Raw genomic sequence first — 11,897 nt, forward strand, 5'->3', positions numbered from 1 at the left:
CTGGAAAGCCAATAAAGATTCTAATCAAGTATTGCTGAAACATGATCCCAATCATGTCACGTCTACTAGTTTCAAAACTATGTATAGAGTTTGTCACATAAAATTGGATGTAGAAGGCAAGGTTCAGAACTTCTAGGAACAAGACTTTCTGTTTTCTAATTAGTCATCCAATAGCACACCAGAAGCAATTACTGTTTGTGCACACTAACAGTACTAGTATAACAAACATACCTTTTCACTGCCAGGGCTAAAGATCCTCCCTGTTCCTGGGAAACCTCACATGAGAAGGGTCAGATTACAAGGGCTTCTGCCCATGTCACCCCATAGACCATTAGAACCACAGTCTGACCCAGGTCCATCTCATTCCAAATAGACTCTTATACATAGTTCAACAGAATTGTTCATCCTGGCCTAGGAAGAACACACTTCACACACATACCATGGTATGGTTTGTAGCCTCCCTCAGAGCGTCCAATAGCTACATCAGGGGAGAATCTAGGAAAAAACTTGCACACTACCTTCTACTGATGTTCCTGATTACTAGGCCTTGCCAGAGTCTTTTATTAACTTGGACAACCCAGCTGGACCTCAGAACATTAGCAGCGAGTAGGTCTTCTACTTGGGAATCAGAGATCAAATGACTCAGACAGCTGAGGCCTTTCCAGCTAGGGGCAAACAGGGCCCTAGTCTGAGAAATTTCTATTTCTGTATAATTTTCCAGTCTCTTAAAAGGCACATTCATTTTCACATTCAATTACACATTCAACGTCCAGTGTAGATATTCCTACCTCATAGCTGAGAACCCCTGCAGCTCACCTTTAATCAAGCAGTAGCAACAATTAATTAAGAGTTATCATCAATTCAAAATTAATGCACAGTAAATGAAACCTGCCTCCTAGCTTGACAGGCAAGTCTCTCTGGAGACACTGATTGGCCAGAGTGTCTTGAGTGATATGAGCCCTTCCCTTTGGTTAAGTGCCTGATGAAGGTACACAACATAATAGTCCCAGTCCCAGGTTAGCCATTCAGGCCCATGCCTTATCCAGACCTGCAGAGTTGTGAATTTCAGTAACACATGTGCCTGTCTTCCATCTTTCTTCCCACCTATCCCACCTGGCAGGACCCATCACTCCATCCAGATCTTCTCAGTGGACTGCTATTTCCATTTATGGGCAGTGACCCTCCACTCACCAAGTTGGGACTTTGGAACTTGCTTGAACTTCCCTTATAACACCTAGCAGCAGTGCTCAGAGCACCTCACATGGAATTATTTAAGCCTTATAAGTTACAGAGCAAAACCTCCATCATGACTCCCTGAAGAACCTGCCTCCTAGCCTGACAGGCACTGTTTGGCCAGATTGACTTGAGTGACATGAACACCTTTGTTAGGGTTAGAATGTGCTGAAGGTACATAGCATATTGGTTTCTGATTCAGGTGTCCTATACAGGCACAAAACTTTTCTAGGTATGCAAAGATTTGTAATTCAGTAACACTTAGTGGATTAATTTATAGCTCTCCTTTCTGTCTTCCCATCCAGTCCAGGAAGGACCATCACTCCACCTAGTGCTACTCACCATCTTGCACCTCCCATTTATGAACAATGACCTTCCAATCACCATTTGGGACCTTTGGAACTTCCTTGAACTTCCCTCAAAATTTGCAGTGTCCACTCACAAATCTCAGAACACTGGGACTTTCACACTTGCTCAGAAACAGAGCAGAACCTAGAGTGCTGCATCTAAAAGGACCTGCATTCTGTTGTGCATGGAGGTTCTTATTAGCCATTTCATCTTGAGTGATATAAACACCTCTGTTACGGTTAGAATGTGCTGAAAGTGCATAGCATATTGGCTCCTGGGTTCTGGCTTCCTATCCAAAGACAAAACTTTTCCAGGTATGCAGAGATTCACCGTTCAGCAGCATTTGTGTCTGTCCTCCTGCCTCCCTGTCTGTCTTCCCATCCAGCCTATGGAGGACTAACCACTTCAGCTTATTCTGTTCAGCTGCCTGCTCCTCCCCTTTGTGTGTAGTGATACTGAACTCAGGAAGGCACAACACCCACAAATATTTCCTTTTCTTCTTACTGGAATCAAGATGGATAACTAGTATAATCAAATTGAAGTGGAGTTATCAGTCTGTCCCACAATTACAGAAAGAGAGTTTAGGAAACAAGGATTTGAGTTTTTGTCTTTATGTTGTGTTCAGGTAAACTGAAGCTACTTTTTAACTGGTAGGCATGACACAAACCTAACAGAAGAGCAAAAAAGTGATGATAAACACTGAAGTGCATTGTTGTTAGCAAGGACATCTTCCTCAGTGAGGAAGGGAAAAAGAAACACAGATATATATCTATGCTTCAAGGTTCCATAGATGAACAGAACTCATAGAATAAATCTCTATGTATATAGAAAAGTTTATTCCTTCGAATATCTCACAAGCTGTAGTCCAACTAGTCCAAACAATGGCTGACTATCAATGGAAAGTTGAAGAAGCAAATAGTTATTCGGTGCAGGGAGCTGAATATCTCAGATGGTCTTCAGTATATAACAGAATTCCAAGGAATAGGCTCCAATGAGAGAAAAAAAAATGAACATGGTAGTCAGAGGTAAGGCAAACAGAAAAAGAGAAAAACCTAATACTTTCAATGTCCTTCACATAGATATGATATAATCAGACTAGAGATAGCTGTGGATGAGATTAAAGGTGAATGTTATCACCTTAAAACACTCAGATTTAAGAAGGTTTTTTTTCCACTTCAAAAGCTGAGTATGAAAAATTCCCCACAGTACCCAACTCTTTGTTTGCCTTAGGTCCAAATGTGGTCAAATTGACTGCTGAGACTAGCCATCACAGTAGGCAATGTAGAAGAACTGAGAAAGAGGTTTTTGCTGGGGCAGGCAAAAAGAGCATGTGAGCCCTTTTCAAAGCAATGGTTTTCTTCCAGAAAGCAATCACTGGGATTTCACTTAGGGAATACGGATATGGCCAAATGTGGGTTTACCTACTCTGAGCCATGCTAAATAATATCTATGCTAAATTAAATCCTATTCTGAATGTAATCACAATGTAAAATCAGAGCTTTAAGGGCACTCTTTGCTCAAAGTCATGCTGAAATATATTTAATTTCAAAAAATGATGGCCAGAAATGCCTTTGGAACTTTTATTTTGGACCACAATTTCTTACCTGAAAATTAAGTAAATGACTCCACTAAAGTAGATTGCTCAGGAGGCAATGCCTTTTAGTAATCATGATTTCTGATCTATCAGGTTGATGTTTTAATGCTACATTTCCCACTTATACAAAGGACAGAGGCAACAATTCAGAAAACTTCAATTCAAAAATACATCTGTCAGCACTGTGGACAGTATCCTTGAGGGGAAATTGTAATATACTGTATATTTTTGGAATCATTTTGATACAAAATACTTCCACATAACAATGGATGTTTTAAAATTTAATCTGTGGATTTGGGCATGGTGGCACACCCCTAGAATAATAGCACTCAGAAAGGATGAGGCCCAAATTTGTGGCCAACCCAGTCTACAAATTGAGAGCAGGACAGCCAAGGCTACACAAGGAAATTCTGTCTGAAAAACAAACAAGCAAACAAAAGAACACACTCTGTGGACCAAGCTGACCACAATCTCTGAGGGATTAGCCTACCATGGACTCCCAGGTCTAGGATGACAGGGATGCACTTCTGAGCCAAGTGGAGATATGTTTTTAAAATAACCTATCCTTTAACCAAGGAATGAAATGATAAAATAAGATGTACAAAGGAACCATTTTTCTTTTAATGAACAGTAGTAAATCTTCAAATGCTACAATTATTTACACCTGAAAATCATTTCTGTCATCCATAAGTGGGTTCTTTGCTTTGTTAATATTATCCATTTAAAATTGTTTGAGTGTGTTTGTGTGTACATACCTATGCTATGGTGTATATGTGCCAGTGAGAGGAAAACTTGTTGCTATTTATTATATGCATCCCATATGTGAGTTCTCAACATGGAACTCAAAGAGTCTTTTGGCCAGTGACCACAATGGCCTTTATTTAGGTTGAAAAAATATTTATGTATGTGCTAGTGTGTGGGTTTGCATATACAAAAGCCCAATTTTACAAATGTTAAAAAAATTGTAGGAGTGATATACGCTACCCAGAGGTTGAGCTCAAATCTTCAAGGTTAGCAAAAACCAACTTTACCCACTGAGACAATTCTCTGACATTCACTTGTAATTCTGAGAAATTGTTATGAACAAGTCTTTACTCCTAAGAATGAACTAACCCATTTCAAAACATGAAACAGTAAATTATTTTCATTTGCTAATAGCATTTAGTATTCAAATTACCTCATTTTCCTCCATTATCAGATGACAATTTGTTTATAATCTGAATAGAAGACAATATTATACTGATGTACTGTTTCAACTAAGTTTATTTGAGTATCAATGAGCTCAGTGGGGAAATGACTATGGTATGTAAAACTGGCAACATAACCTTGAACATCATATAACACTGACAAACCCCACAAAGTGTCACAAACCCTTCATATATCTGCCATGGCCTAAGATCCCATATTTACATTACACACACACACAACATGCTTTTTTGAAATCTCGTTGCTTTTATATTATCTAACACCTCAAGATAATTCTCTTAGAAAGCAGTTCTCCAAGATGATTTGACATAGAGTAAATATGGGAATATGAAGAAGCGTGGAACTTCAAACAATATGTACATATATAAACACTTATTTTTGAGCATTTTAATATTAACTAATTACTGACAACAAAGCAAGACTGAAAACAAACATCTTAATGGAATTTGTAAAAACATAAAAAAAGAACTATGCTTTCTCAGAGACCCTTCCTTGAAAACTATGATCACAGACTGCCTGATATAAATAAGCAATGGACCACATAGATGATGGAAATCCCATTCTATACATTGCAGCAGAAAAATAGCTTTCACCAAGTGGAAATGCATTAGAACATGAAAGCCACCACAGAAAGAATATCAGAACAACCTAGTAAACTTCTGTGAATAGATTTGCTGCACATACAGAAAACTTCAATAACTACTCTAATGTTTCAAAATAATGACCACAACCACAGCTGGTGATATCCTCCATTACATTTAAGTGAATATTGTAAATCATTTACTTTCTCCAAGACTATGAGAAAAACATTTAAAGGAGTTTCTTTTCTTGAAATAGAGTATATTTATTATGTCCAAAGTCATCACATCTTATATACAAATAGGTTTGCTCTCTTCTAGGAATTCTTTTCTACTTCTTGACATCAAGATGATATATAAAGATTTAACATAGTTACAGTACTAGAGACATGGCTGTGAAGTTAAGACACGTTCATTCCCAGGACCTAGGTCAAGTTTTTGACAACTTCATGTAATTCTTGGTACAAGAAGATCAAAGGGTCAGGTCTTCATGGAAACCAGAATGGACAGGCATATAAACACACAAAGACACACTGAGATTACATAATGGAAATTAAAACAAATTCTTAATCAAATATATGTTTACTCAAGAATGTTTTACTTGTGTAAGCATGCATTCCTGTAACTCAGGGGTTGAGGCAACTACAGTCTTATCTACAGAATTTTTCTTCATCAAAAATTACTTCAAGTAACAGAAATCAAACATGAATGAATCCTATGTTGATGGTATCATTTGTGAATATTTAGGAAATGCAGCACTCTTGGAGGAAGTATCTTACTTGGGAACCTCATGATAGTATTCAATTGCATACCATCTGTAGTTCCCACTCTCTGCTTCACGCTGATATGAACTCCAAGCTTCCTACTTTAGCTGCCATGTGTGAACAATTCTGATGCCCATTTCATTGTGATCCCATATACTTCTGGAAACTTAAGGCAAATTAAACACATTTGGAAGTTGCCTTTGACACTGTGTTTTATCACAGAAAAGGCATTAATACACGGACCTAAATTTTACAACTGGATGATTTACTTCAGGTAATTGAAGAGAATTTTAAATCTAAAAGGGTTACCTTATGGTTTAAATTCTTAAAAGCCTTTTGCCCATATCAGCTTTTAGTTGGAAACAAAATTAGGATGGATGTCATAATGCATGAATACATTGTTGACACTTGTTACAATTTTCCTCCCAACTGAATGCAAGTTGGTTGAAGACTTTAACAAATCTTTTATCCTATTAGATTTTCTTGAGAATGAGTTCTTTCAGGTTTTCAAAGACTACTGTGATATGCAAAGGCTTTAATAGATTGCTCACTAAAGCCTTTACTCTTCTATAATGGTAATATGAAGCGCAAAGCTTTACTGTACTGACTACATTCATGGGGTTTCTTTGCAGAATGACTTTTTCTCATGACTTCAAAGACAAATCCATGAAAAGGATTTACCACATTGCGTATTCATAGGGTCTCACTGAAGTATGTGTTCTTCTAAATATGTGAAGATAATTACATTAAGAAAAGGCTTTATCACATTGATTACATGTGTAAGGTTTCTCTCTACTATATGCTCTTTTATAGACTTGAAGCTGACTTTGACATGCAAAACATGCAAAAGTAACTTGTAGGTGGGAACATGCTAAAAAATTTCTGCTATGTATTGCTTTTTAGATAACAGTGTCCAATGAAATATAGTGTGAACCTAAATTTAAGTTCATTGTTCCTAAGAAAGCTGCAGACTTCCCAATAGCTGACGAGCTTTCATGATTCATCTTTTGTTTCCCAAAACATGACTGTTCCATATTCTCTTCCCCTAACATAGTGACTGTCCCAAACCACAGATTCCCTTCCCTAAAACATAATGCCTTTTCTAAAACACAAAAGAACAAGTGGATATGACTGTTTGGACTGTAAAACCTATATTTTTGCATCAGGTGAATTCCTCAATGACATAAACAAATCCCATATCCCTAAACCATGACTGATGGAAATGCCAATTTAGTTGTAAAAGGGCACAGATGTTTATGATTTTCAAGCTCAGAAACTCTGTAACTTTCTGGCTCAGTGGGTGGGTAGGTATCACACTTCAATTCCCATGAATGTTATGTAGCCCTAACCAACCAGTAGTGACTGGGTGACAATACATTTTTGTCATTTGCATTGACCATATTTTTGAGTTGTATTGGATTCCGTGGACTGAAGAACACAAAGGCATTACCATGTTGCTAATATACTCAGAATTTCTCTCCAGTATGAAACTTTTATGATGATGAATACAGACATGTGCAAAGGCCTCACATTTTGAAACATTCATGAAGTTTCTCTCCAGTACGAGTTCTTTCATGATGATGAAGGTTATACAAACGTGGAATAGCTTCAACATTTTAAATACACTCATAGTTTTTCTGTCCAATATGAATTCTTTCATGAGTTTGAAGATGATTGTGAAGAGTAAGTTTTACCACCTTGGTTACATTCATAAAGTTTCTCTCCAGTATGTGTTCTTTAAATCATAGGAGATTATTACTGTATAAAAAGGCTTTATCACATTGGTTACATTCACAAAGTTTCTCTCCAGTGTGTATTCTTCTATGCACTTGGTGATTATTATGGCATTGCAAAGGCTTTGACACATTGGTTACATTCATCCAATTTCACACCAGTATGTGTTCTAGTACTAGATTACTCTTATATGAAAAGCTTTTATGATATTGGTTATATGCATAAAGCTTTTCTGAAACATGCATTTTTATGTATTAGGAGATGACTGTGTTTTACAAAGGTGATGGCACACTGATTACATTCATAAGGTTTTTCTCCAGGGTGTTTTTTTTTTTTTTCTGTCTTCAGAGACTAGTCTGAAATGCAGTAGACTTTATCATATTGGATATATTCATAAGATTTCTCTCCAGTGTGTTTTCATTTATGTACTACCAGATGATTGTTTCGTCAAAAGGCTTTACCACATTAGTTACATTCATAACGTTTCTCTCCAGTGAGTTCTTTTGTGTATTATGAGATTACTGTTACATACAAACGCTTTACCACACTGCTTACATTCATATGGTTTCTCACCAGTGTGAGTTCTTTTATGTATTAGGAGATGACTGTTACGTGTAAAGGCTTTACCACATTGGTTACAGTCATAAGGTTTTTCTCCAGTGTGTGTTCTTTTATGTGTTAGGAGACTACCCTTACGTGCAAAGGCTTTACCACATTGGTTACATTCATAAGGTTTCTCTCCAGTGTGAGTTCTATTATGTAGTACGAGATGACTGTTCTGTGCAAAGGCTTTACCACATTGGTTGCATTCATAAGGTTTCTCTCCAGTGTGAATTCTTTTATGTATTAGGAGATGACTGCTATGTTTAAAGGCTTTACCACATTGGTTACATTCATACGGTTTCTCTCCAGTGTGAGTTCTTTTATGTATTAGGAGATTACTGTTACATGCAAAGGCTTTACCACATTGGTTACATTCATAAGGTTTCTCTCCAGTGTGAATTCTTTTATGTTGTAAGAGATGACTGTTCTGTGCAAAGGCTTTACCACATTGGTTACATTCATAAGGTTTCTCTCCAGTGTGAGTTCTTTTGTGTAGGAGGAGATGACTATTCTGTGCAAAGGCTTTACCACATTCGTTACATTCATAAGGTTTCTCTCCAGTGTGAATTCGTTCATGTATTAGGAGATGACTGTTACAGGCAAAGGTTTTACCATATTGGATACATTCATAGCGATCCTCACTAGTATGCTTTCTTTTATATATGGGAGGACTACTGTGATGTACAAAGACTTCACTATATTGAATATCTTCAGAGGGGTTCTCTCCAGAATGATTCTTTTTACACCTGCAAAGATAATTGGCACATATGAAAGCTTTACTGCACCATTACACTAATGAATCATTTTGTCCATGTCATTTAATTTTACAATTTGGTGTAAAGTTAAAGAGGAATTACATATTGAGTTTTCATCACTAATTTTACATTCATGTTTTTTGCTAGGGGTTGTTTTGTACATTTCAACATTCCAGTGATGGTAAAAATATTTGTTACCTGGCTCATATTTGTACTCTATTTCTATTCTATATGATTTTTCCACATATTTGAGGAAAACTGCAAGACCACAGAGCTTTTATACACTGACTAGACTAATTTAATACAGTGCTAAATTTGTGAATATAACTTGGACAAACAAAATAATTTCCACATTCCTAAAAGTTATATTTTCTACATTGTGAGTTTTTGAGTACTCGTAAAGATGATGAATAACCAATAAATTGATGTTGGGGTATACTGTGTGAAAGTGTGTCAGCCATATGTGAATGTTGATTGCTGAGCCAGCAGAGAGATAAGTGCTGACCAAATATTGGTATTGTTCTTTCTATGGCCCATCACCTGTACTATATTTTGTAAATATTTTTCCTTCCTTCCTTATCTTTGGAAATAATTAAGATCTGACAACTGATAGCATGGTACAATGGAGGGCAGAACATCTAAATGAGTGAGGGTAGCTGGAAGAAGAAAGCACATTACAAAAGATTCACCAACAGGACTTTGAGGGTAACAGCTAGACATGAACATGGACAAATAGGTAGACCTGGCCATGCAGTGGGACACTGGGCTAGTTTTATTTGGGTTAAGGGAAAAAGGGCTTGGAATTTGCTCAATTCATTTGCTTAAGCTTTAAAATATTAAAATGCCTCTGCATCATTATTGGTACTGCTGGCCAGTCTGAATAACCCATATAAATAATAACAGGTATCACATTTCAAAAATCTACTCAAAATGGGGACTACTATATCATTTAGTTTTTCTGGGATTTGCTTTGCTCCTTTCAATATTCCTAATGATAATATGCTTGTATTCATTGTGACTTATGATATACCCATTAAAAGAAGATGAATAAATTACATGGTTTCATGGTGAATTCACCCATTTGATTTTTGTTCGTCATTCACATGTGCTATATGGATGGTTTTTCTACAACAAAATTATTGACTCTAAAACACTGCCCTACTCACCAAACTTAGCAACATTACTACAAGTATATGAGTTCCTCCAGTGTTAACATGGAGTACTTGATTAGTATAATACTTTGGACATACTTCCATCACCTATTTAATGTGAATACCTGAGTTTCACATTAGAATACAAATTGTATTTCTACCACAAAGCTCTAATGAGGCTAAGATTTAAATGGTGATCTTGAGTAAGGTATGGTTTCCTTGCATTCTTTCCTAGAGGAGTGCCTTGTAAACACACTTCAAATACCGAAGTAGAAGATAGTACATGGTTTGGTAACAAGTTAGTTGTCATCAGTAAATACACTTAAAGCAGTTCATGTACACTGGCCCATTTCTTTCAATCTTCCAAGAAATATTAAAATTTTCTCAAAATATATTCCTAACACCTTACATATGAAAATTACCTCGTATATCTTCTAGAACTTTGACAATGCTCTTCAATATTATCATCTTCCCAACTGTAGCCTAAAATACAATACCACAACATATATTGTTTTATTGAAAAAAAAAAAGGTCATGATCTATCGTCAGTCAAAAAACCATTCACCTCATTCTTCCTCATCCTCAATTGAAATCAATAATGAATAAAGAGTTTCCCCATATCTTAAAAAGTAAAGAAAATTAACTGTCCTACCTATAGCAGTGAGGTTCCTGTAGGTCTCCAGCATCACATCTTTATAAAGATTCCTTTGGGAAGTATCCAGCAAAGCCCATTCTTCTTGAGTAAAGTTCACATGCACATCATTGTAGGTCAATGCATTCTAAAATATACATACACATGTACAACAGAAACATTATATTTAGAATACTGGAAATGTATACGTCATTTAAAATATTTTCCCAGAATTTTGGTGTTTCTTTTACTCATTTTCTGACACACAAATTCTAATGTAATAACTGACTCCTTTTAGGAGGAAACTGAATAGTGAGGTTCACCTCTCAAATTTCTGCATCCTTTCAGTAGGATATAGCCTTGTAAGAGAAATGCCTATTAACAGACTTAAAGAGAGAGAGAGATTAAACATCAAAGTACAGATTCTACATTAGAGAAACAGTCTGACCAATTCCTAACTATAAAAACAATGAGCAAGCCTTTTATTCGAAAAGCACTCAGGAGACAAATGCAGGTGTATCACACAGAGCTGGATGATAGCCTGGTCTATGCAATAAATGCCAGGACTGTCAGGGGTCTAAAATAAAACCTGAATATTCTGCAAACCTTAATTAATCAAACAAAACAGAGAAAGAACTGAGAGATCTTTCTCAAGTTTCTCCTGTTCTCTATACATGTCTAGAAACTTGAAGTGCCTCATTTTAAAGGCAATATTAATTCTACCTTGCTAAAACAAAATGTATGTTTGAACAATTATAAAGGGACAGATGAAAATATTACACTGTAAATGTTTATCATAAATATGCAACATCAGAGGCTGGAGGTATGGCTCAGAGGATAAGCACACCATCTGTTCTTCCAGAGGACCCTGCTTCTATTCCCAGCACCCACACGAAAGCTCATAGCAGTCTGTAACTCCAATCAATCTGACATCCTCACATCAATGCACAAAAATTAAATCATTTATTAGAAGTAAATAAACAAACAAACAAATAAATAAATAAAATAGGCAACATATAGCATTAGAGATGGCTCAGCAGTGAAGAGGTCTTGTTGGTCTTGCAAATATTTGGGCCTGATTGCCAGTACTTACATAGGTGTGGATCAGGAATCATGGTGTAGGTGGGTTAACATTGACAGAGTCAACACAAAAACCTGGCAATCAAACTTCACAGACAAGACTCAAAGGTGCAGATCTGACTTTATTATCCAGTGTAACAGTCTTTAAATGACTGAAAGCTCAATCAGAACATTCCATGCCACTCTCAAGTACCAGTAACCATCAATCAGGATGGTACAA

The 11,897-nt window shown here is 36.4% G+C and overlaps 1 protein-coding gene across 1 annotated transcript; it reads right to left on the reverse strand.

Moving 5' to 3' along the window:
* Positions 1-8,322: 8,322 nt before the first annotated feature.
* LOC132650585 (zinc finger protein 431-like) lies at positions 8,323-10,739 on the reverse strand (the record flags this gene model as incomplete). Its single annotated transcript, XM_060375936.1, has 3 exons — positions 8,323-8,554; positions 10,389-10,449; positions 10,619-10,739. Coding segments are annotated over 3 exons (414 nt in total), but the record flags the coding sequence as incomplete, so codon positions are not given.
* Positions 10,740-11,897: the final 1,158 nt, after the last annotated feature.

Source organism: Meriones unguiculatus (genome assembly GCF_030254825.1).
Source record: "Meriones unguiculatus strain TT.TT164.6M chromosome 13 unlocalized genomic scaffold, Bangor_MerUng_6.1 Chr13_unordered_Scaffold_135, whole genome shotgun sequence".
Classification (NCBI taxonomy): Eukaryota; Metazoa; Chordata; class Mammalia; order Rodentia; family Muridae; genus Meriones; species Meriones unguiculatus.